Source organism: Symphalangus syndactylus, chromosome 10, assembly GCF_028878055.3.
Source record: "Symphalangus syndactylus isolate Jambi chromosome 10, NHGRI_mSymSyn1-v2.1_pri, whole genome shotgun sequence".
NCBI classification, from domain to species: Eukaryota; Metazoa; Chordata; class Mammalia; order Primates; family Hylobatidae; genus Symphalangus; species Symphalangus syndactylus.
In genome coordinates, this window is record NC_072432.2 from 50,657,091 (window position 1) to 50,684,068 (window position 26,978).

Genomic DNA, 26,978 nt, shown 5'->3' on the forward strand with positions numbered 1-26,978 from the left:
TGAAAATATACTATGTTTTAAAGAATCTAGGCTGGGCACCATGGCTCATGCCTGTAATCCCAGCACTTTGGGAGGCCAAGGCAGGCGGTTCACAAGGTCAGGAGATCGAGACCATCCTGGCTAACATGGTGAAACCCCGTCTCTACTAAAAATACAAAAAAAAATTAGCCAGGCATGGTGGTGGGTGCCTGTTGTCGCAGCTACTTGGGAGGCTGAGGCAGGAGAATGGTGTGAACCCAGGAGGCAGAGCTTTCAGTGAGCCAAGATCATGCCACTGCACTCCAGCCTGGGCAATAGAACAAGACTGTCTCAAAAAAAAAAAAAAAAAAAAAAAAAAAAAAAAAAGAGAGAGAATCTAGAGGCCAGGCGTGGTGGCTCACACCTGTAATCCCAGCACTTTGGGAGGCCGAGGCAGGTGGATCATCTGAGGTCAGGAGTTGGAGACTAGCCTGGCCAAAATTGCAAAACCCCATCTCTACTAAAAATACAAAAGTTAGCCAGGTGTGGTGGCATGCACCTGTGGCCCCAGCTACTCGGGAGGCTGAGGCAGGAGAATCGCTTGAACCCAGGAGGCAGAGGTTGCAGTGAGCTGCGATAATGCCACTGCACTTCAGCCTGAGTGATAGAGCAAGACTGTCTAAAAAAAAAAGAAGAATCTAGGGAATAAAATTTCAATTATCCTCCAAAATACTATTCAAATGGTATTCACTGCCCCATTATTGAGAAATATATTTAAACATCTTTCCTTAATAATTTACACTACAAAAGAATTCTATGAAAAAGCTGAAGACTAAAGGAAAAGCATTATCCTGTAATACCCTCCACAGTAGTTGTGATTACAAAATAAGGGGATGAATTTTGAACAAACTTGTCAGAAAGTATATGCTTCTTTCAAACAGTTTCCCAGGGAGGAGATGCATTGTATCAGTAATGTTGCTCATACCACAAATTAGAAAAATTCTGACACCCAGTAAGGCTTGGATAAGTGATTCTCAAATGGGGGTTAAAATGAACCATAGGAAGAGCCCTCGCTAAGGAGAGATAACCGGGACCTCCAGCACAATGTATAATTTGAAACAAAAACCTATTAAAGGTTAATATTCTTAATTATTATTAATATTAATGTCACAGGATCCTTGAGTGTCACTTTTCCAGCCACAAACCTCTATGGTCAGTGGTGCCTTTGCCCAAGTTTTGCTCAGGCCCACTGGGCTTGGTAGGCTACACTCAGCTCATGCTACCAGCTTAGATCTCATGCCTTCTAAGGGCCAGCCAGGCACAGAGTGGTGAAGGCTGTGTGAGTGAGTGAGTGTGGGTTCTGGCTACTGTGCACAACCAGGCACACTGGCTACAGTGGGGCAGGCAGCTCCAGGTGCCAGCATGGGCACTAGCTTCCTGTGAGGCTGTGGCTGAACCAGGAGTACTGTAAGCAGCTTCCACAGCTGGCACTGGGGAACACGCTGGCACCCAGAAGCTTGGAGATGCCAGGAATCACAGAGCCCCAGAGAAGAAGTCACAGCCCGGCTCAGGGAGCTGCTAGGTCTGGGCTCTCTGCAGGGCCACGGCTCTTCTCTCCATCTCTCTTCCCTCCTTCTCATCGCCTGCAACATGGTGAGCAAGGGACGTGTTTCAGCCTTGCCATTTGACAGGTCTTGAGTTCTTGTCCCACGTCCAGGGAGAAGGAGGCATGTAAAAAAGTGGGGGTGAGCAAGGTGAAGAGGTGCTCAGAGGAGACCCACAGTGGGTAGCTCCTCTCAGCAGGCAGGTTGTCCCAACATCTGCCCAAATCTGGCTGAATCCAGGGTTTTTACGGGCTTCAGAGGGGAGGAGGTGTGTGCTGGTTGACCCATGGGTGGCCACAGGTGGGTCCATATAAAGCACCATAAGTTCTCACTCTGGTCCACAGAACTGGCAACCCAGCCCCCAGACCTCAGGCCATCCGTGGCCTGAAGGTAGGGTTTCACCAGCGACCTGCCCCTTTCCACCCAGGAGCCTGTCTGCCTCTTGCCACCATTAACCTGCTGCCCACAGTGCCCAGGCTGTTCATGCTGAGGGGGTACCTACAGGCTAGCACCAAGCTGCCCTCAGCACCTATTCCGCCTCTCTCCCATGCTCATCAGCACCAGAAGTCTGGAGGGGGCCAAGGTGGCAGGGGGCTGGCCTGTCAGCACTGCCCCGAGCATGCATACATCTGGCTGGGTTGTGACAGCACTGGGGCTGGGCCTCAACTTTGCTCCAAAATCAGAGCAGGTGCCAGTAGCAGGGAGAGGCCAGGCAGCAGGAGCACGCACTTCCAAGTCTGCTGAAGCATGGGGGTTCCTGGGCCCCTGAGAGTACAGAGATGCCCGGGTCCCCAGCTGCAGCTGGGCAGCCGCAGTTACGGGGGCTCCTGCCTGCTCCGGGCCTCCAAGAGCACAGGGATGCTCAGGTCCAGAGCCATGGCTGGGCAGCCACAGCAGCACTTGGGAGCACAAGGCTCCAGCCCCGCCAACTCAGAAAGGAGATGGTGCTTCTGCCTGTTTCAGCTCCTGCCACCTCCATGAAGCACACAGCCCCAGCCACACCTCCCTTGCTGCAACCAGTGTCATGGCAGTTGCCACTCTAGACAGGCCCCCACTGCCATTAATATCCAAATACATATTTAAACTAATTAGAATTTTGTTTATTCATTTAAAATAATATTAAAGGAAAGCATGAAATTTAAAAAAAAAGTTTAATCAAAATGGCCATGTGTTAAATCTGCTAGTCATTCTCAACCTATATTATTAAAACTCAGTTTTTCTCCCATGGTGTATGCTAATAAACATAATTTAGTAGTATATTATAAGTATTACTTAGGCTAATTTCAATGAAATGATTTAGTATTATAAATCAGATTGCTAGCTGGGCATGGTGGCTCATGTCTGTAATCCCAGCACTTTGGGGGGCCGAGGTGGGCAGATCACTTGAGGTCAGGAATTCGAGACCAGCCTTGCCAACATGGTAAAACCCCATACATACAAAAGTTAGCTGGGCATGGTGGCGCCCACCTGTAATCTCAGCTACTCCAGAGGCTGAGGCCAGAGAATCACTCAAACCTAGGAGGCGGAGGTTGCAGTGAGCCGAGATCACGCCACTGTACTGCAATCTGGGCAACAGAGTGAGACTACATCTCAAAAAGTAATAATAAAATAAGAAATAAAATAAATTAGATTGCTTACACAAGCGTATGTAACACTTTTTTTTTTTTTTTTTAAGAGTTTCACTCTTTTCACCCAGGCTGGAGTGCTGTGTCACAGTCTCAGCTCACTGCAACCTCCATCTCCTGGATTCAAGTGATTCTCCTACCTCAGCCTCCCAAGTAGCTGGGATTATAGGCACCCGCCACCACTCCCAGCTAATTTTGTGTTTTTAGTAGAGATGGGGTTTCACCAGGTTGGCCAGGCTGGTCTCGAACTCTTGACCTCAGGTGATCTGCCTGCCTTGGCCTCCTAAAGTGCTGGGATTACAGGCATGAGCCACTGTGCCCAGCCAACATTTTTTAAACATGTTGAGATGGATAATACTAAAATTGTGGTTCTTGATTGCAGTGATATGTGATAATGTAGTTATTTATTTGATAATCTCATCATTAGAGCTTTGAGCGTATTACCACTTGTAATAAATAAAAGAAAGTTATTTATTTTTCTCGTTTTAATTTTTTCTTAAAGTGGTATCATAGTTATTAATTTTCTAGGAAGTTATCATTGAAACATATGACATGTAATTTGCAAAAGTTATATCCAAACCCATATTTCAAGAACTTTCTCGTCATATCTTAGATTCAAAATAAAGATCCATTGAAAAGACCTCTTCTCTGTGTGGCTCTTCCTGAATACTTGGGCAGTTTCCACAGCTATGGACACTAAAGCAAAAAGTGGGCAACAGCCAGGTCATTTTACATGTTGGATTGATGTGATTTAGAGTGTGGAGAGACTCAGGTGGGAGCAGAGGAGTCCTAAAGAAAACTGCCCATTATCCTAATTATTTATTGGATATTTATCTATTGATTGTCTCTGTGGTTTTCTATTTGTTGGTTGGTTGGCTAGTTTTATGTTTGTTTTTTGAGGTTTTTTTTTTTCTGTTTTCTCCAGATTCTAAGGTCTACTGACGAAAGGAGAGTTTGGCTGAAAGAAACCAACTAATATCCATTTAAGCTGGATTTTCTCTCTAGTCTTTACAAATCCAAGGACATCTTAGAGGCCAAAAAAAGGTGGTGGGGGAGGGACATTTCAAGAGTATAACCTCAAAGTCAGAGAGACCTAGATTCCCACATTATGAACCATAGAACATTCGACAAATTACAGGCATATCTCGTTTTACAGCACTTCATTTTATTGCATTTCACAGATATTGTGCTTTTTACAAATTGAAGCTTTATGGTAACCCTTCATTGAGCAAGTCCATTGACACAATTTTCCCAAAAGCTCGCTTCATGTCTCTGTGTCATATTTTGGTAATTCTCACAATATTTCAAATCTTTTCATTATTATTATATCTGTTAAGATGATCCGTGATCAATGATCTTTGATGTTACTATTGTAATTATTTTGGGACACCAAAAACCACATATCTATATAAAACAGCAAACTGAATCAATAAGCATCATGTGTTCTGACTGCTCCACCAACAGATTGTCTCCCTACAACCCTCTTACCTGCTCCCCATAATCAGGCCTCCTGTTTCCTGAAACCCAGCAATATTCAAGTTAGGCCAATTAATAAGCCTACAGTGGTCTCTGAGTGTTCAAGTGAAAAGAAGAGTCAAATGTGTTTCACTTTAAATCAAAAGCTAGAAATGATTAAACTTAAGGCATGCTGAAAGGCAAGATAGGCTGAAAGCTAGGCCTCTTGCATCTACAGTTAGCCAAGTTGTGAATGCAAAGGAAGCATTACAGAAATAAATTAAAAGTTCTATGCCAGTGAAGCCACAAATGATAAGAAAGTGAAACAGCCTTATTGTTGACATGAAGAAAGTTTTAGTGGTCTGGATAAATCTAACCAGCCTCAATATTCCCTTCAGCCAAAGCCTAATCCAGTTCAAGACCCTAACTCTCTTTAATTCTGTGAAGGCTGAGAGAGGTGAGGAAGCTCCAGAAGAAAAGTTTGAAGCTAGTGGAAGTTGGTTCCTGAGGTTTAAGGAAAGAAGCCATCTCCATCCGATAAACAAGTGCAAGGCAAATCGGTTTCTTGAGATGGAATCTACCTCTGGTGAAGATGCCGGGAAGATACTGAAATGAAAACAAAGGATTTAGAATATTCCATAAACTTAGTTCATAAAACAGCAGTAGGGTTTGAGAGGATTGACTCCAACTTCGAAAGTACTACTTTGAATTCATAGATTCATTATTGAAAAAAAAACTGTCATTGCATACAAGCTAATGTCTAAATTTCTCCAGCTCTAAAATTCAGACTTCGGAGTCAAACTGTGAAGTCTTCTATCTCAGGATGACAAGAAAACTATGGGAAATACCTCTGTTGGCAGGTCTGGCAATCTATTCTGTATATTTTTCCTCAGTATTCTTTATAGTGAAAGTGAGCATTCTTCACTGGCCTGTGTAATTGCTAAGTGTTACGGTGGTCTTTCATTCCTAATCTGCTGGGATACTACAGAGACAGCCTTGCAAATACAGGCCTCTTACTGATGACTGATTAACATATAGTAATGGCTGTCATTCACTAAGTATGTTTGTATGCAAGATGTGCTTTTATATATCTCATTTACTCTTGTGCTTTTTACTCTTATGAATGACTCTGTGCTTTGTATATATCTCATTTACTCTTCACAGCAACCAAGCTGCTATTACATCCATTTTACAGATGAGGTAACTGAGACCTCAGGAGAGGTTAAGTAATTAACCAAATATCACACAGCTCATTAAAAGCTTGGTAGGAATTCGAACGCATTCTTTTAGCAGCTCCAATCTATTCCCTGCTAATTAGATATTTACCTAATTGTATGGAAGGGAAGTGTTATTAATGTTGTGATTCAAAATCAGGAGTTTTGATCTTTTTGAATTTATCTAATGGTTCAGAACTGGATTAGCTTTTCTTTTTTGCCTTACGGAAGAAGGCGGCTAATTGCTCTGGCTGGGACTCCCAGTTTAAAAAAAAAAAAAAAAAAAAGCCAGTGATGACAGCCTAGGTTTAAATTCAACTCTACATTTATACTATGATCTCAGGTGGTTTGCTTAATTTCTCTTAATTCTTTATTTCTTCATTCATATAATAGAGATTTCTATTGAACTTACTGCTTAAGGTTATTGAGAAGATAAAATGAAATGTGTTATGTGAAAGCTGAAAGAGGTGAGGAAGCTCCAGAAGAAGCATATATGCCTGGCCATAGTAAGTAAGTGTTCAAGACATTGATGAAAGACCCCTATTCTTCTTGTTCAAGTTAGGGTTTAAAAAAAATTTAAAGAAAAAGACTCCCTTATCCTTATCTTTTTTTTTTTTTTTTTTAAATACTATTTCAACTTCTGGGAAGGCAGCATGTAATTAAGATGCCCCACACAGGCTGGGTGCAGTGGCTCACACCTGTAATCCTAGCACTTTGAGAGGCCAAGGCCGGTGGATTGGTTGAGCCCAGGAGTTCAAGACCAGCCTCTACCAGGGTAGGGAGACCCTGCCTCTATCAAAAATACAAAAATTAGCTAGTCTCATAATCCAGTCTCAAAATAAATAGATAAAAATTTTTTAAAAAAACAGATGTCCCAAGTACAAAATATTTTAAACCCTACCAATGAAAGATGTTTTTTAAAACCACAAATACATAAAATCACATAATGGTCAGATTAGAAGCTAATCTGTGTTCTGTGAACGATTTTAATTGTAAACATCTAGTGTGCTGTTCACAAAGTCATTCACGTTACAACCATCATTCACAAGACCATTCACATCACTCACATTCTATTAGTGTTAATTATAATTTACATAAAGTTGAATAGTTGATAAAGCAATGTGCTTCCTATTAACTCGTTTGAATTTCACAAGAATCCTGTAGGGTAAGTATTATTTCAACTTTACAAATTTAGAAACATGTTCAGAGAGATGAAGTCACATACACGTAAGGGATTCAGGTACGACTGCATCCAAATGCTGTGTTCTTTCCCTTAACCAATGAAACCTTGATCAACTGTAGGTTAAAACTACCCAGTTTTTTTTAATTAATAGAATGGAATAAGAAATAGCATAGCCAGGCCGTGTGCGATGGCTCACGCCTGTAATCCCAGCACTTGGGGAGACCAAGGTGGGCGGAACAGGAGGTCAAGAGATTGAGACCATCCTAGCCAACATGGGGAAACCCCGTCTCCACTAAAAATACAAAAATTAGCTGGGTGTGGTGGTGCATGCCTGTAGTCTCAGCTACCTGGGAGGCTGAGGCAGGAGAATCGCTTGAACCTGGGAGGCGGAGGTTGCAGTGAGCCAAGATTTCGCCACTGCACTCCAGCCTGGAGATAGAGGGAGACTTCTTCTAAAAAAGAAAGAAAGAAAGAAAGAAAAAGAAATAGCATAGCCAGAGCCTCAATATATGAAAGTCAACATAGTTGAAACGCATCTTATAGTAGATCACCATGTCAGATGTAATTTATTCCTGTAGGTGTTGGACCAAAAAATTGACAAATACTGACCATATGTGTAGCCCCAGTTACACTTACTCACTGTGTAGACTTTAAAGTCGATCTAACAGATTTATTTATTTACAGTATAGGGATATAAATATATCCTCACTCTACTTTTCTTCTCTATTTCCTAGGAGGCTTTTGAAAATCAAATGAAATAATATATGTGGAAGAACACTTTGTAAATTTTCTATACAAGTGTTTCGTAAATTTGGATTTGGAGGCTATCCAAAAAAATTGTAGATGATATTCTGAATTCAAAGAATTCCATAATGGAGTTCACTTTTGTGACGCTGCCACTATCGCTTCATCCCCTATAACAACGTATGGCTGCTTAAGTAAGAGGGACAATCGAGTATGAACTATTTGTGAACTTTGATTTTTTTGTGTGATCTTTCTGGCTCTTAAATATAAAAGTTGACCATTGTCACACAACAAAGTCTCTTCCCAAGCACCGGAGTGTCTTGTGCAAAACCCAAATTCAATGTCTGTCAAAAATGAGTTGGAAAAAAATGCATACAATATCATTATTAAGCTCTTACTGCACACAAGCCCTAGTTAGGTCTTTTCTTCCAGTAACCAATCTCTAGAATTTTTTCAAGTCACTAGTTAACATATACTGAATACCCACTTATATAGGCTACAAAACCAAATGTTACATAGGTAATCTTTAGGCTAAATGATTTGCTATTTATTCACTTGAATAAAGATAAAATTCTTAAAGTACAATATATATTTTTTCTTTTCAAACTCTAATAGGTCAAGTGAAAAATGATTATTCAAATATACTCTTCTTTCTTGTGGAAACAATCCCTTTAATACGATAACAATTTTTCCTGGCGCTTGATTCTAGCTGTCCTTGAACAGACAAAATTTCCCCTGTCTTCCAGAAATCGTGCTTAGTTCAAACTAAAATGTGATGAGCGTAATTTCTCAGCTGGAAGCAGAACGATTGGTCTTTTCAGGATCGTTTAAGATAGGAATCTACATTTGCTTCCTCTATCTAGTTTTTGGTTTTTAAGACAAGGTCTGGCCTTTTCGTCCAGCCTGGAGTGCAGTGGCGCAATCTTCCCTCACTGTAGCCTCCACCTCCTGGGCTCAAGCGATTGCCATGCCTCAGTCTCTCGAGTAGCTGGAACTACAGGCACGCGCCATTACGCCTAGCTAATTAAAAAAAAAAAATTAAGAGAACGGGGGTCTCCCTATGTTGTTCAGGCTGATCTCGAACTCCTGGGTTCAAGCGATCCTCCCGCCAGGGCTTCTCAAAGTGCCAGGATTACAGGCGAGAGCCGCCGCGCCCAGCGGCACCCCCATCTAGTGATAAGCAATCTTCAATTTTGAAAGAAGCATCTGGCCTGCGGACACTGTCGGTTATCCCTGGAACTTACCCAATTTAGGAAAACCAGTGAGTAGCTAACCCTCCAAGGCCGGCTCACGACACCGGGAGAAAGTGGGTAAAAGACAATCGCGGCCACACATCGCGTGGGGGTTACGGGAAGCAGAACTAGGAAGCTTTGCTCAGGTCCGGACTTCGTCCCTCCCAGATCTCTGAACTAGCAAGCACTGCAGCCGGAGCCAATTGCGAAACACCAACAAAGCCCAGCCCAGCGGAAGGAACGGTTTCGGGGTTGTTTTTCTTTGATAGGGGAGCTCCTCCTTGCCCTCGCCCCTACTCTTTCTGGTGTTAGATCGAGCAACCCTCTAGAAGCAGTTTGGAGTGACTGGTAAAAAACACACCAAACGCTCGCAGCCACAAAAAGGATGAAATTCCTTCTGGACGTCCTCCTGCTTCTCCCCTTACTGATCCTCTGCTCCCTAGAGTCCTTCGTGAAGCTTTTTATTCCTAAGAGGAGAAAATCAGTCACCGGCGAAATCGTGCTGATTACAGGAGCTGGGCATGGAATTGGGAGACTGACTGCCTATGAATTTGCTAAACTTAAAAGCAAGCTGGTTCTCTGGGATATAAATAAGGTAACAGTGCTTACTATGTTTTACTTTCTGGTACCTTTAATCTGTGGACATGTCTGCATTTTGCTGGCAACCACCCTTTACCTCATCTCTGTAAAGCAGGGAGGAAAAAAAATTAGTATTGCCATTTTGCAGATGGGAGGGCATAAATTAATATGTTGTATGATCACATGATAAACAGATCTAGAGGTTATAAGAGTCCCAGTTACTGCCCCATTTGTAAATTGATCCCCATTTTTGCCCTAAGGATAACTCATAATTTTCTCCTGAACCTGATTTCATTGATCCCTCTATTTTAAAAATAGGGAAAAAGCAATCGTTTTAGCTATATATTAAAAGAGTAAGAAGCTTGTACCTATTAAGAGAAAGTCCTACTTGCTGTTAATGAGATAAGTGGTTTAAAAGATTATACTCGCGGTGGTTCACGCCTGTAATCCCAGCACTTTGGGAGGCCGAGGCGGGCGGATCACGAGGTCAGGAGATCGAGACCATCCTCGCTAACACAGTGAAACCCCGTCTCTACTAAAAATACAAAAAAAAAAAAAAAAATTAGCCGGGCGTGGTGGCGCGCGTCTGTAGTCCCAGCTACTGGGGAGGCTGAGGCAGGAGAATGGCGTGAACCCAGGAGGCGGAGGTTGCAGTGAGCAGAGATCGTGCCACTGCACTTCAGCCTGGGCCACAGAGCAAGACTCCATCTCAAAAAAAAAAAAAAAAAGATTATACTCAACAGAAAGCAATGCTACATTGGCATAGTTATTGCCAAGAGTAATTTTAAAAAGCATCTTTTCCGGGAGGCTGAGGTGGGAGGTTGCTTGAGCCTGGGAGGTGGAGGCTACAGTGAGCTGTAAACGCTCCACTGCACTCCAGCCCGGGTGACAGAGTGAGACCGTGTCTCAAATTTTTTTAAAAAGCATTTTTCTATCACGTTTGACCTGTGATACTGAAGGAGTGGTGGGAAAGCATCTTTTAGTAAAAACAATAAAAGGGAAGAAAACTTTCAATGTAATTTTTTACCTAGGACAAGTGTAGGTGTGGCTTAGGGAGGAGAAGAGGACCTAGAATCTAACCTTTTATTTGACCTTTGGTATATGAACAAAGGGGTTTCTAGAAGATACCTGATAGCCTTAAACATTATCCATTACACACTAGTTGACATGCAATGCTATAAACAATAATTCAAAGGATGTGAAGTTAAATGAGGGTTAACCCAGTGAGTGGCTGATTAAGACAGCAATCAACAAATAATGACTGTCTACTGCTTAGACATTATGGACAGGGTGACAAACAGAAAATAAGGTTCCATGACCTCATAGTAGGGAAAATGGACATTAAGTAATTACGAGTACAGGCTGGACGCAGTGGCTCACACTTGTAATCCCAGCACTTTTGGAGGCTGAGGCGGGCAGATCACCTGAGGTCAGGAGTTCAAGACCAGCCTGGCTAATATGGTGAAACCTGGTTTCTACTAAAAATACAAAAAATTAGTTGAGCGTGGTGGCTTGCACTTGTAATCAGCTACTGAGGAGGCTGAGGCAGGAGAACTGCTTGAACCTGGGAGGTGGAGGTTGCAGTGAACCAAGATCACGCCATTGCATTCCAGCTCGGGCAACAAGAGTGAAACTCTGTCTTAAAAATAAATAAATTAAATTAAATTAATAAATGAAAAATAAATAATTACAAGTGCAATGAAATATACAGCCTAGGCCCAGCCTGGACCAGCATGGTCAAGGTCTGGCATGGTGATGTAGTCAGACACATCTGAGCTTTCATTTTCTAATTGGGTAACTTACTCAACTTTTCCACAGCTTTAGTTCCTTTTCTGCAAAATGGATAAAATAACACTACCTACCTCAAAAGGCTGGGAGTATGATATGAGATAATGCACACAAAGCATTTAGCACAGTGGCTGGTAGAAGGTAAACACACTGGAGTGTTAGTTCTTATTATTCCTTGACAAAGTGTGGTTTAAGCTAAAATTTAAATATATGTAAGAGTTAGTTAGGTTAATGACTTCCAATGTCCAGTGCTGGTTTGTATAAAATTTTCTCTGATCTTCAGTGACATGCATTTATCCAGCAAATATTTATTGAGCACCTATTATCTGTTAGGCACTGTTCTAATGCAGAACTGAGGATATAGCACTGAGGGAGACATGAGCCTCATGAGCTAGGGGCAGTATGCCACACTGTATAATAAAATGTATAATTGTTAGATGGTGTTAAGTATAAAGAAAAAAATAAAAGGTGAAAGTAGATAAAAAACTGTATATGGTGGGGAGGGTAGGAGGGGAGGGGAGTGTTGACTTTACAGTGGTGGCCAGGAAGGCCCCACTGGGATGGAGATAATTGAATCAAGATCAAGGGAAGCTGAGAGCACAGTGAGTCCTGCAGGGAGGGATCAGCAAATGCAAAGCCTGGCACAGACTGAGGGAAGGGAGAGAAGCACAAGAAAGGTCTAGATCTACTCTGTGCAACACAATGGTAGGTAGCAGCCCCTAGCCTCTTGTGGCTCTTGAGCCTTTCAAAATGCGGCCAGTCTGATTTGAGATGCACTGTGAGTGGAAATACACACTGGATTTTGCAAACTTAGTATGAAGAAAAGAATGTAGAATTTTGTGTTAATAATTTTTATATAGATTACATGTTGCAATGATAATTACTTAGATATATTGGGTTAAATAAAATATACCACTAGATTGTTTTATTTTTTTGGTGTGACTACTAGAAAGATTAAAATTATGTACATGGCTTGCATTATATTTCTATGAGACAGTACTGGTCTAGAGATTTAAGGGGCTGGAGCTGCAGATGATAAAATTTCCTGTACTTTGGCTTTTTACTCTGTTGAGTCAATGAAGGGTTTTGAGGGTAATTCCTACTGAAGAGGATCCTCCGGCTGCTAGGCTTAGAAGAGATATAAGAGGAGAAAAGATGGAAGGAACAAGTAAAGTAAGAGACTACTGTGATAATCCAGGCATGAGATGACATGATGGGGACTGTTGAACCAGGTTGGTAGCAGCAGAGATTAGGAGTAATGGTCAGAAAAATTGAGGACAATGTAGTGAGTTTTTATTAGGTTAAATTAGTTTAATTTAAATAATCTATATTTTATTTTGAGATTATATCCTTCCTACTTTTTGTGGGTAAAAAATATATTTGTTAATGAAATTACGATGATAACATATGAGGGTCATTTTGTTAGTTTTGAGTGTCCTTATTTGACCAAAAGCTTGGCAATCCTAGTTCGGTATACACATCCCACTCTATTTTTCTTGCCATCTTATAGATTTGAAATTATAGAAGTCTGAGAACCACTAAACCTGATTGGGAAAGGACAGGGTGGGGATTTGGAGCAGTCCAGGTAGCAGAAACTGGAGAAGCTCTTGGGCTGGTGAATACCTGGAGAATGAGGAAGAAAGTGCAGCGATGTTTGATTGTTATGAGATCTAGCTGGAAGGGCAGGGAGGGGCCAAATGGAGGGCCCTTTCACCTAGAGTACAAAGACAATCTCTTAGATTCATCCATGTAATGAGGATAGCAATGTCCACATGTACCATATGTTAATTTAGGGAAGAATTAATGGTGGTGTCAGCTTTGTTGTTCCACTGAGACTGATAATGGGAATTATTCATTCTGCTTTGTGATAATCTATCACTTCTTGACTATTCTCATTCCCATGCCTGGTTAGAATAGTTTGTAGTCAGGCATGGTGGCATGCTCCGGGAGCCCCAGCCCCTTCAGGAGGCTGAAGCAGCAGGATTGCTTGAGGCCGGGAGTTCTGGACTGTGGTGCGCTCTGCATGTCTGCATAAGTTCGGAATCAATATGGTAACCTCCTGGCAGTGGGCGTGAAGGAGACCAAGTTGTCTAAGGAGGGGTGAACCAGCCCAGGTCGGAAACGGAACAGGTCAGAGCTCCAGCACTGTTCAGTAGTGGGATCACGCCTGTGAATAGCCACTGCACTCAACCCGGGCAACAGGGAGACCCTTTCTCCTAAAATACTCGTTTGGAAAGAAAAATTTACAGTAAGTGGTGAGCATATAGTATATGCTCAAAGACTATTTATTGAATGAAAAACTGAATTAATGAATAACTGAAAAAATAATGGGAGGAATTTAAAAAATTTTTCAATTTTTAGTAATCAAGGTAATGGGCATAAAGGTCTTAGTTGTAGCAATAGACAAACATATTTGAAAAAAGTTACCAAGGGGAATCTTGAAGAGTTATGAGCAATTGTACTGTGCTGCAAAACATTTTAAAGGAAGAATTCATTTTTTCCTGAAGATCTGCTTATTTTTTATTTCTTGCCAGCTATCTACAGGGCACTATCCAGAATTTTTTCTGGAGGAATTTAGAACTTAAATTTGTTGCACTGGCCAGGCGCAGTCGCTCACCCCTGTAATCCCAGCACTTTGGGAGGCCAAGATGGGAGGATCACTTGAGGCCAGGAGTTCAAGACCAGCCTGGGCAACATGGTGAAACCCTGTTTCTCCTAAAAATATAAAAATTAGACGGGTGTGGTGGCACATGCCTGTAATCCCAGCTACTAGGGAGGCTGAGGCAGGAGAATCACTTGAACTGGGAAGGCAGAGGCTGCAGTGAGCTGAGATTGTACCACTGCACTCCAGGCTGGGTGACAGAGCAAGACTCCATCTCAGGAAAAAAAAAAAAAAAAAGTTCCACAATTCAGAAGGTGTGGAAAGCAGACCAACCTAAATGAGGAAGACCAAGGAAACAGGGCAAAAGTGAGACAGCAGATGTGAAAGAAGGGTATCTTTGCCTCCACATAGTGGAGTGGTGGTTAGTTGCTTGGTGGTTACAGAAAGCCAACCAGTAATAAGCAAATCTCTGAAAACAGAATAAATGGGACATAAATTTTTATTGTAAAATTTGTTCATGTAAGGAAATATATTTGTTCAAAAAAGAGAAGACCCAATCAATACAATATACTTTTTTGTTTTTTGAGATGGAGTCTCGCACTGTTGCCCGGGCTGGTGTGCAGTGGCAAAATCTTGGCTTGCTGCAACCTCTGCCTCCCGGATTCAAGTGATTCTCCTGCCTCAGCCTCCCAAGTAGCTAGGATTACAGGTGCCCACCACCACACCCAGCTAATTTTTTATATTTTTAGTAGAGGCAGGGTTTCACTATATTGGCCAGGCCGTTCCCGGAATCCTGACCTTGTGATCTGCCCACCTCAGCCTCCCAAAGTGCTGGGATTACAGTTGTAAGCCACCGCGCCTGGCCAATACAATATACTTTTAAAAAACTTTTTAAAATGTGGTAAAATATATGACATAACACACCATTTTAACCATTTCTGAGTGTACAGTTTAGTGACATTAAGTACATTTACCTTATTATGCAGTGATCTCTTCTATTTCTCTCCAGAAATTTTTCATCTTCCCAAGCTGAAAATCTGTACCCATTAAAACAATATATCTCCCCAGCCCTCTCTCTCCCCAGGGCCTGGCAACAACCATTCTATTCTCTGTCTCTATGAATGTGATACTCTAGGTACTTCATATAAGTACACTCATATGGTATTTGTTTTTTGTGTCTGGCTTATTTCATTTGGCATAATGAAGGTTGTACATGTAGGATGTGTCAGAAATTCATTCCTTTTTAAGGCTGAATAATATTCTATCGTATGTGTATACAACATTAATAAAATATACTTGTAAAAGGAAATGCCAAAAGCTGCTGGTTAAGTGTAGGAGAGCAAAATAAAGTTTACCTGAGATGTTGATATCCCTTGAGGAATAAGAGTTCCTTGTGAGAGTATACTACAGTTTGTGAGGGAGATTTCCATAAAAGAAAAATATTGGGGGAAACTGCCCCCAATATTTTAATGTAGGTTCTTTCTATTTTCCATAAGTGACGGCCAGCTGAGAAATAAAGAGAGACAGTATAAAGAGAAATTTTACAACTGGGCCGCCGGAGGTGACATCACATATCATGATGCCCCTGAGCCTCAAAACCAGCAAGTTTTTATTAAGAGTTTCAAAAGGGGAGGGGGTGTAAGAACAGGGAGTAGGTACAAAGATCACATGCTTCAAAGGGCAAAAGCAGAACTACTGATAAGGGTCTATGTTCAGTGATGCACCTATTGTCTTGATAAAAATCTTAAACAACAGAAAACAGGGTTTGAGAGCAGAGAACTGGTCTGACCACAGATTAACCAGGGCAGAGTTTTTCCCCACCCTAATAAGCCTGATGGTACTGCAGGAGACCAGGGCATATCTCAGTCCTTATCTCAACTGCATAGGACAGACATTCCCAGAGCGGCCGTTTATAGACCTCCCCCAAGGAATGCATTCCTTTCCCAGGGTATTAATATTAATATTCCTTGCTAGGAAAAGAATTTAGCGATATCTCTCCTACTTGCACATCTGTTTATAGGCTGTCTGCAAGAAGAAAAATACGGCTCTTTTTGCCCAACCCCACAGGCAGTCAGAGCTTATGGTTGTCTTCCCTTGTTCCCTAAAAATCACTGTTACTCTGTTCTTTTTCAAGCTGCACTGATTTCATATTGTTCAAACACACGTTTTACAATCAATTTGTACAGTTAACGTAATTATCACAGTGGTCCTGAGGTGACGTACATCCTCAGCTTATGAAGATAACAGGATTAAGAGATTACAGGCATAAGAAATTGTAAAAGTATTATTTGGGCACTGATAAATGTCCATATTAAAATGAAATCTTCACAATTTATGTTCTCTGCCATGGCTCCAGCCAGTCCCTCCATTCGGGGTCCCTGACTTCCCACAGCAGAAAAAGAACTTGCTTCCCTTTATTATCATAACAGGCTCACTACACAAGCTACTAATTCTCCCCACAGCTGTCCAGACTTGGCCTTTCCAACATTAGTTGCCATTTACAAATGTGTCCACTGATTCACCATCCTCTCTGTGGATAAATGTATGACTCCTCCTAGGGTCTGCCCATTAGTGCATTAGTTGACAATTATTAGGTTGATGCAAAAGTAATTGCAGTTTTTGTCATTAAAATAATGGCAAAAACAGCAATTACTTTTCCACCAACCTAATACTTGGCCTGCAGGGTGCACAGACTAGATCTTAATCCAAAATATCTTTTGAGACGTTCTCTTAAAAGTTAAAAAAAAAAAAGGCAAAAATTGGCCAAAAGCAAACAAGCAAACAACAACAACAACAAAAAACCCCAATGGTATGATCCTAAACTTAAGTTGACTCAAAATTGGTGCCCCAAATTGGACTCATCGCCCCTTTTCCTCAAATCTGCTGTCATCTCTGTCTGACATGTGGCAGCATGATCTTGCCAGCTACCAAAACTAGAAAGCAAAGATGTCAGTTGTGGCTCCTCCCCATCCTTCCTCATCTACCCACCAAGTCTTACTGATTTTACCTTCTAAACATATATTTTAAAGGATGTTCTTTCCTCTACATTTTTTCTACTAGTGCCACAATTCAAGTTTGTGTCATCTATTACCTGAATCACTGTAACTGCCTCTCAGTTTTTTTCTTCCTCCAGCGTTGACCCCTAAAATCCACCCTCCATACATCAGTCAAAATAATCAATACGACACATAAACCTGACACTATAATTTAATCAGTGTCTCCTCATTCATTTTTTGATAAATCTTAATATGACATGTGGAACCTTAATCTGAACTTCCACTGGCCTTGAACTTTATGATCCATCCAACAACACTGATCCTACTAGTGGTTTCCACAAGACCAATCTCCTATCTGTCATTGCCCACACCCTGCCTGATGTGTCCTTTCACCCTGGGGAAAGCAAGTGAAAGGGCATGGCAAACCACTGCTGGAATTGTACTGTGTGCTCCTCTGTGTTCCCATAACTCCCTGTATAGAACTCTGCTGTGACACTCATCACAATGTATTAGGTTGAAACTGCCAATATTCAATCCTTTATTATCAAAACAATAACAGTATTATGTGGTCTTACTTAACTATGATACTTATGTTTCTTTCTACTACACAGAGAACTTCTTGGGGTCGGGACTGTACCTCATTCATATTTGTGTCAAGATTTTTCTAAGCTCAGTGAATATGACCACGTTAAAATGCTGAAAGAACAAATGGTTTAATGAACTGTAGTTAATTCATTATTTCTTTTGCAGCCAGTAAACTGACATCCATGAATAGTTTTTAATGACATGGAAAAAAGCTTAATGTTATATTTTTTAAAGCCTGATATGGAATACACAGAGATACCGACATTCACAAAGTATTCAAAGTTCATAAATATAGAAACTAGTATTTTAAGATTTTTATCTTCTTTTAAGAAGCTTGCTTTAAGTTCAGTTCCAAATAAAAGAAGCTAGTCAAAATACTAAAAGCAAAATGTGCCTATATACCTGCCAAAAATGTGTTGTTACAATCTTCCCCAATTCAAATGGAAAGAATCTCACTACTTTTTAAAAATTATTTTTAATTATTTTCAGCTGTCGATATAACATGCTCATATCAATTATTACCTTGCCCTCTTTTTTGCCTTTTCTAGCATGGACTGGAGGAAACAGCTGCCAAATGCAAGGGACTGGGTGCCAAGGTTCATACCTTTGTGGTAGACTGCAGCAACCGAGAAGATATTTACAGCTCTGCAAATAAGGTGAAATGTTGTGTTTAGATAGAATCATATCATGTTAGAGCTAGGAGGTGTTTTGGAGATGACCCAGTCTGTACATGATATAGATGAAGTACCTGAGAAATGTTGTTATTTGACCAAGGTTATAGAACTAGCTCATAGCAAACCCAAAACTAGAACCGAGAACTGAAGCTCTCAAATATTAGTATGTTCTGGAATTTTCCAGGGAGTTGTTAAAAATATACATATATTCTCTTGAGCTCCACTTCCAGAAATTTTCTTTCAGTAGGTTGAAGGCAGGGCCTCAAATGCACCCTATCCACCCTGCATCCCATGCACCTTCACCTCACCTATGATTCTCATATAGGTAACTATCCCTGGATGACACCTGCAGAATTGCTGACAGGGTCTTCTGAAGCCCATTCATAGAGTTGGGTTAGAAAGTTACAATAAAGCTATGCTTTATCGGGTTTTTGTTGTAGATAGATCTATTTCTTTTCTTTTCTTTCTCTCTCTTTTTTTTTTTTTTTTTTTGAGATGGGGGTCTCACTCTGTCACCCAGGTTGGAGTGCAGTGGCATGATCTCGATTCATTGCAACCTCCACCTCCCAGAATCAAGCAATCCTCCCACCTCAGCCTCCCAAGTAGCTGGGACCACAGGTATGTGCCACCACGCCAGCTAATTTTTTGTATTTTTGGGAGAAAACAGGGTCTCACCATGTTGCCCAGGCTGATCTCGAACTCCTGAGCTCAGGGGATCCACACACCTCGACCTCCCAAAGTGCTGGGATTATAGGCATGAGCCACGCTCCCAGCAGATCTATTTCTATAAAGCATTATTTGCCTCTTCTAGATACAATTGAGATGTGCTGTATATAATGGGGTTTCACTCTGAACGCATTCTCGTTTGTACCTGTTAACTAAATACCTTAATGGCAGCAAGGTCATCAGAATTACCTGGGCAGATTCCTTAAAGTACACATTCCTGGACCTTACCCCTGGATATTCTAATTCAGTGCAGTATAAAGAGTGTGATTCAGCAAGACTTGAGAACCTCTTTGTTTATGGAATTTTAGGTTTGAGTTCTTTTTTTTTTTTTTTGAAATGGAGTCTCCCTCTGTCACCCAGGCTGGAGTGCAGTGGCCTGATCTTGGCTCACTGCAAGCTCCGCCTCCCAGGTTCACAAGCGATTCTCCTGCTTCAGCCTCCCGAGTAGCTGTGATTACAGGCACGCACCATCATGCCTGGCTAATTTTTGTGTTTTTGTAGAGATGGGGTTTCACTATGTTGGCCAGGCTGGTCTGGTCTGGAACTCCTGAACTCAAGTGATCCACCCTCCTTGGCCTCCCAAAGTGCTGGGATCACACGCATGAGCCACCACACCTGGCCTGAGTTTTTTTTTTTTTGAGTCTAGCTCTAGCTTTGTCGCCCAGCCTAGAGTGCAGTGGCGCAATCTCGGCTCCCTGCAAGCTCCTCCTCCCGGGTTCACCCCATTCTCCTGCCTCAGCCTCCGGAGTAGCTGGGATTACAGGCGCCCGTCACCACGCTCGGCTAATTTTTTTGTATTTTTAGTAGAGACGAGATTTCACTGTGTTAGCCAGGATGGTCTCTATCTCCTGACCTCGTGATCCACCCCCTCGGCCTCCAAAAGTGCTGGGATTACAGGTGTGAGCCACCGCGCCTAGCCCATTATCAGATATTTTGAAGTAGCTATTTTGAGGTGGCCATTTTAGTATCAGAACTTTTTTCTTCTCTTTCTTTTTTTTTTTTTTTTTTTTTGAGACAGAGTCTTGCTGTGTTGCCCAGGCTGCAGTGTAGTGGCGTGTGATCTTGGCTCACTGCAACCTCCGCCTCCTGGGTTCAAGCAATTCTCCTGCCTCAGCCTCTCGAGTAGCTGGGATTACAGGTGCCCGCCACCACACATGGCTAATTTTTGTATTTTTAGTAGAGACGGGATTTCACCATGTTAGCCAGGATGGTCTCGATCTCCTGACCTCATGATCCGCCCGCCTTGGCCTCCCAAAGTGCTGGGATTTGTATATTTCTTAATAATGAAAGCAAGCTGAGAATCAGATATTTTGAAGTAGCTGTTTGAGGTGGCCATTTTAGTATCAGAACTTTTTTCTTTTTCTTTTTTTTTTTTTCAGTCGTGTTCTGTTGCCCAGGCTGGAGTGTAGTGGCGTGATCTTGGCTCACTGCAACCTCCGCCTCCTGGGTTCAAGCAATTTTCCTGCCTCAGCCTCTCGAATATCTGGGATTACAGGCAGATACCTGTAATATATATATACAGGCTGATAAATATATATTTATATAATATATAAATATATTATATATATGTATATATGAGATGTGCTGTATATAATATACATATAATACATATATGTATAATACATATAATACATGTAATATAATACATATAATACATATATGTATAATACATATAATATATGTAATATAATACATATATGTATATATGAGATGTGCTGTATGAGATGTGCTGTATATATTATATATAATATATATTATATGTGCATATATATTTATATACATTATATGTACATTATATATAATATATATTATATATAATATATAATATATACAGCACATCTCATATATACATATACAGCATTATATACAGCACATCTCATATATGTACATATATGTACATATAATATACATATGATAAGTATATACATATGTATATAATATATATTATAATATAAATATTATATATATCCAGGAATCTGCCCAGGTAATTCTGGGCAGAATATATATATTATATATTATATTATATATATTATATAAATATTATATATATCCAGGAATCTGCCCAGGTAATTCTGATGACCTTGCTGCCATTAAGGTATTTAGTTAGTTAGGTACAAGCGAGAATGCGTTCAGAGTGAAACCCCATTATATACAGCACATCTCAATTGTATCTAGAAGAGGCCAATAATGCTTTATAGAAATATATCTGCTGGGAGTGTGGCTCATGCCTATAATCCCAGCACTTTGGGAGGCCAAGGTGGGTGGATCCCCTAAGCTCAGGAGTTCGAGATCAGCCTGGGCAACATGGTCACCTGAAGTCAGGAGTTCAAGACCAGCCTGGCCAACATGGTGAAACCCTGTCTCTATAAAAATACAAAAATTAGCTGGGCGTGATGGCAGGTGCCTGTAATCCCAGCTACTTGGGAGGTTGAGGTGGGAGAATCACTTGAACCTGGGAGGCGGAGGTTGTAGTGAGCTGAGATCATGCCACTGCATCCCAGCCTGGACAACAGAGAAAGACACCATCTCAAAAAAAAAAAAAAAAAAAAATATATATATATATATATATACACTATATATATATATATATATATACACACTATATATATACACATATATATATATATACACTATATATATATATATACACTATATATATACACATATATATATATATACACTATATATATACACATATATATATATATACACTATATATATATATACATACACACAAAACATGTTCTCTCTTATTTGAGAGAGCTAAAAATTAAAATAATTGAACTCTTGGAGCTAGAGAGTAGAAGGATGGTTACCAGAGGCTGGGAAGGGTAGAGGTGGTGTAGGGAAGAAGTAGGGATGGTTAATGGGTACCAAAAAATAGAACAAATAGGCTACTCTGGTTGCACTGCCTGTGAGTTAGCCCTGCTCTGCAAGGAGCAGCTATAAAGAATTTTTTGTTGGTAAAAATAATTAATAATAACAATTTAATTATACATTTTAAAATAACTAAAAGAGTATAACTGGATTGTTTGTAACACAAAGGATAAATGCTTGAGGGGATGGATACCTGATTTACCCTGATGTGATAATTATGCACTGCATGCCTGTATCAAAATGTCTCATGTAACCTTGAATATACACACTACTATGTACCCACAAAAATTTTAAAACAAAATTAATACAAAAAAATACAAAACAGACATTCATATCCTGGGGAGATAATAGGCAACGATGAAGAAAGGGTCAAGAATGTCTGGGAAAATCCTTTGGTAATATAAAATAGTATATAGGTATAAATGGTGTTGATCAGGGTCAAAAAACTTAGCTTGACACTTTACTAACGTAAATATAATCTGATGAAATTCAATTCTGACTGAAGAGCCTTCAGCATGGCACATTGATGCCCTACAGGAGTACTGATAGACCTTTGCCCATGGCCTCCTTTCTGTTTGGGGTGGCTTGTCTTGGGCTCTGAGGTCAGACAGATCTGGGAGAGTCCCAGCTCCATCTTTTAATAGCCATGTAACCTTGGGTATGAAACTCAAGCATTCTGTTTCATGTTTTCATCTTTAAAGTGAACATATAAGAATTGCTATCTCATTGAGTTACTGTGAGAATTCAATAAGAAAAATAATGAAATCATGTAAATGCATAACAAAGTAAAAGCCCCTCGTAGGCTATTTGCCACTTTTCCCTCAGTCCCCCAACACACTGTAGCACTATCTCTAAATAGTGATAACTGTGTTAATAGAGCTAGCTTTTATTTGAAACACAATGTATAACAAAATGCATTAGGACGCTAGGGTCTATCCACCCAAGAATCTTAGTTGCTTATAGAACCATAAAAATCTCATATAAGGTATTTTTGCATTGCTACCCCTTGGAATTATGGTACTCCAATCTTATAAAAAGTAGGGCTTAAGCATCAAGATTCTATGATCTTTCTTAGTTGAAGAGATAGTTATTGATTATATTCGAGTCCAGAAGATATAACAATTATTTTGAAAAATGTTACATTACCTGTAATTGTTCCCTTTTGAGTATACTCTTTTTTTTTGAGACAGAGTCTCGCTCTATCGCCCAGGCTAGAGCACAGTGGCGCAATCTCAGCTCACTGCAACCTCCACCTCCCAAGTTCAGGCGATTCTCCTGCCTCAGCCTCCTGAGCAGCAGGGAGTACAGGTGCGTGCCACCATGCCCAGGTAATGTTTGTACTTTTAGTAGAGACTGGGTTTCACCATGTTGGTCAGGCTGGTCTTGAACTCCTGACCTCATGATCTGCCTGTCTCAGCCTCCCAAAGTGCTGGGATTACAGGTACGAGCCACTGTGCCCAGGCTACAAATAGTCTTTTTTAAAAAATATTTTTCTTTCTTTTTGAGACAGAGTCTTGCTCTGTCGCCCAGGTGGGAGTGCAATGGTGCAATCTCAGCTGACTGCAACCTCCATCTCCCAGGTGCAAGCAATTCTCCCAGTTCAGCCTTCCGAGTAGCTGGGACTACAGGCACCCACCACCACACCCACCTAATTTTTGTGTTTTCAATAGAGATGCAGTTTCACCATGTCGATCAGGCTCGTCTTGAACTCCTGGCCTCAAGTGCTCCACCCACCTTGGCCTCCCAAAGTGCTGGGAATATAGATGTGAGCCACCGTGCCCAGCCTACAAATAGTCGTTACAGTCCAGTGGATGCCTTCTATTGCTCTTAGCAGCTAGCCTTGTTCTTTTGTTTATATTTCCTCAACTGAAATCATTTCACCAATGATAGCTGCAACAACCTTTGAAATCTGGCCATAAGGGTTTACATAAGCCCTTCCACATAACCATTTTAATTTCTCAAATGTTCTTCCTTCTGGATCAATACAAAAATAGAATTTTCAAGATAAAACACACATACCACACATATATATTAGAAAAACACACAGACGTATTTTTATATTATTTACCTATTTATATTTCTATATTTTGGTTTTTTTTTTTTATTTGTTTTGAGGTTTTTTTTTTGAGACGAAATCTTGCTCTGTCACCAGGCTGGAGCGCAGTGGCACAATCTCAGCTCACTGCAACCTCTGCCTCCTGGGTTCAAGCAATTCTCCTGCCTCAGCCTCTCGAGTAGCTGGGATTACAGGCGTGCACCACCGTGCCCGGCTAATTTTTGTATTTTTAGTAGAGATGGGGTTTTACCATGTGGGTCAGGCTGGCCTCCAATTCCTGACCTCAAGTGATCTGCCTGCCTCGGCCTCCCAAATGCTGGGATTAGAGGCGTGAGCCACCTCACTTGGGCCGATATTTCTATATTAAGTACCCTCATAGACACCTGAGCAGGTCAAGAAGAGAACCTTAAAACATGTTACTTGTAGACAAGTATAAATGGTTTTGAAATAATGATAATGATAGTAATAGCAGTTGACTGTGTGTACTAGATACAGTGTTAGCTCCTTTACGTGCATTATTTCATTTGTTTCCACAACGACTCACAAGGAACTTGTATTAGTATCTCTATTTTGCAGAGGAAGAATTGAAGTTTTAAGAGGTTAAGTAACTTGGTCAATGTCCAGCAGTGACTGGCAGAGCCCAAACTCAAGGTCCAAGGAAACCACTCTTCACCCTTAAGCCTACTGCCACCTAATGGAGAGCGACTGAACAACAGAACAGAAAATAAATAGAAATAAAGAAATAGAAAATGTGGCCAGCTTAATAGTGTAATCAGTTTTCCACAATTCTCCGTAGTAGTCCCTGATTTTGCCACATTAGTTTAACTTTTATTTTTTGAGATGGAGTTTCGCTCTTGTTGCCCAGGCCGGAGTGCAATGGCACGATCTCGGCTCACCGCAACTTGCGCCTCTCAGGTTCAAGCGATTCTCCTGCCTCAGCCTCCTGAGTAGCTGGGATTATAGGCGCCCACCACCATGTACAGCTAATTTTGTATTTTTAATAGAGACAGGGTTTCTCCATGTTGGTCATGCTGGTCTCGAACTCCCGACCACAGGTGATCTGCCCGCCTTGGCCTCGCAAAATACTGGGTTTACAGGCGTGAGCCACCGCACCCAGCCTAATTTAACTTTTTTTGCTTACCTTTTGAAGTAATGTTTTAAAAAAATGCTACTTAGCCAAATGCCTCTTGAGCTATAGTCAATAGAACTGTCAGACTAAATTGCAAAAGAAAATTTCCACCTGATACACTTGAAGATAGATCTGTTTTGAACATAAGTGCATAAAATAAAAGGATTTTTTCCCCTGTTGACGTATGGATTGCAAAATCACTTTTATCCAGATCTAGCAGAAAAACAATAGTCATTGCGTACAAGATGGGAACGGTGACTCATGCCTGTAATCCCAGCACTTTGGGAGGCCGAGGTGGGCAGATCACTTGAGATCAGGAGTTCGAGACTAGCCTAGCCAACGTGGTGAAATCCAATCTCTACTAAAAATACAAAAATTAGCCAGGTGTGGCGTGGTGGCATGCGCCTTCAGTCCCTGCTACTCGGGAAGCTGAGGCAGGAGAATCGCTTGAACCCGGGAGGTGGAGGTTGCAGTGAGCCGAGATTTCGCCACTGTACTGCAGCCTGGGCAACAGCACAAGAATCTGTCTCAAAAAAAAAAAAAAAAATAGCCATTGTGTATAAACTTACCCTCATACCTCTTAATGAATTTACTTTTCTTATTTTATTTTTTGAAGGTGAAGGCAGAAATTGGAGATGTTAGTATTTTAGTAAACAATGCTGGTGTAGTCTATACATCAGATTTGTTTGCTACACAAGATCCTCAGATTGAAAAGACTTTTGAAGTTAATGTACTTGCACATTTCTGGGTGAGTATGGCTTCTTTTACAAAAATATTCCTTTTGAAAATCCCAAAGATTAAAGTGGGGCTTTCAGCAGACATAAGGAAGTATTAAATCAACGCTAAAGTTTTCTCCAGGCACCAGGGATAACATTATACAAAGAGATCATTTTTCATGCTATGACCAAATTCTATCGTTCTTCCTCACTGACAATATTAATAATAACAATAATAAATGTCAGGTGTTGTATATGTTTTAATTCTAAGCTAGGTTCTCACATTTCTGTGTGATCCTATTTAGAGATAAAGAAAGGAGTTGGGGGACCATCTGAGTCATCATCTGTGATTTTATAAAGGTGAATCCAGTTTGCTTTCAGATTCTCTTTTTTCTTTTTTAGACAGGGTCTCACTCTGTTGCCAAGGCTGGAGTGCAGTGATGCGATCTCGTCTCACTGCAGCCCCAACTTCCCAGGCTCAAGTGATCCTCCCACCTCAGCCCCCTCAAGTAGCTGGGACTACAGGCATTAACGCGCCCAGCTAATTTTTGTATTTTTAGTAGAGATGGGGTTTCACCATGTTGCCCAGGCTGGTGTTGAACTCCTGGACTCAAGTGATCCTCCTGCCTCAGCCACCCAAAGTGCTGGGATTACAGGCCTGAGCCACTGCCCTGGCTTTCAATTTTGCATGAGGCTCAGGCCTCATGTTATTTCCTGGCCCTAAAATTGCAAACCTTATTGTGAACCTCACCATTGAAGGTCTTAAGTTATATATATGTACATATGCTGTGTGTGTTTCTGAAGTCTCCAAATATTGCCCAAATAGCCAGTTCTCTTTTTTTTTTTTTTTTTTTTTTTTTTTTTTTTTTTTTTTTTTTTTTTTGAGACGGAGTCTTGCTCTGTCCCCCAGGCTGGAGTGCAGTGGCGCATCTCGGCTCACTGCAAGCTCCGCCTCCCAGGTTCACGCCATTCTCCTGCCTCAGCCTCCCGAGTAGCTGGGACTACAGGCGCCCGCCAACACGCCCGGCTAATTTTTTTTTTTGTATTTTTAGTAGAGACAGGGTTTCACCGTGTTAGCCAGGATGGTCTCGATCTCCTGACCTCGTGATCCGCCCGCCTCGGCCTCCCAAAGTGCTGGGATTACAGGCTTGAGCCACCGCACCCAGCCTATAGCCAGTTCTTAAAAAGGCCCCTCAAAGTTTTCTTGGATGTGAGTTTGGGATGACTAATCTCAA

General features: G+C 41.1%; 1 protein-coding gene and 1 long non-coding RNA gene across 2 annotated transcripts in view; one reads left to right on the forward strand and one right to left on the reverse strand.

Moving 5' to 3' along the window:
- Positions 1–4,330: 4,330 nt before the first annotated feature.
- Positions 4,331–9,209, reverse strand: LOC134731515 (uncharacterized). The gene is made up of 2 exons (XR_010113834.1): positions 9,028–9,209; positions 4,331–5,248 (listed from the first exon to the last, which is right to left on the reverse strand). It is a non-coding gene; the product is annotated as an uncharacterized lncRNA (long non-coding RNA).
- An 11-nt stretch (positions 9,210–9,220) lies between these two features.
- HSD17B11 (hydroxysteroid 17-beta dehydrogenase 11) overlaps positions 9,221–26,978 on the forward strand; it is a 51,780-nt gene continuing 34,022 nt past the window's right edge. Inside the window, exons 1-3 of the mRNA XM_055297050.2 lie at positions 9,221–9,610; positions 18,114–18,221; positions 25,644–25,775. Coding sequence (XP_055153025.1) covers positions 9,401–9,610; positions 18,114–18,221; positions 25,644–25,775 — 450 coding nt within the window. The 5' untranslated portion in view covers positions 9,221–9,400. The remainder of the gene's footprint in view (positions 9,611–18,113; positions 18,222–25,643; positions 25,776–26,978) is intronic.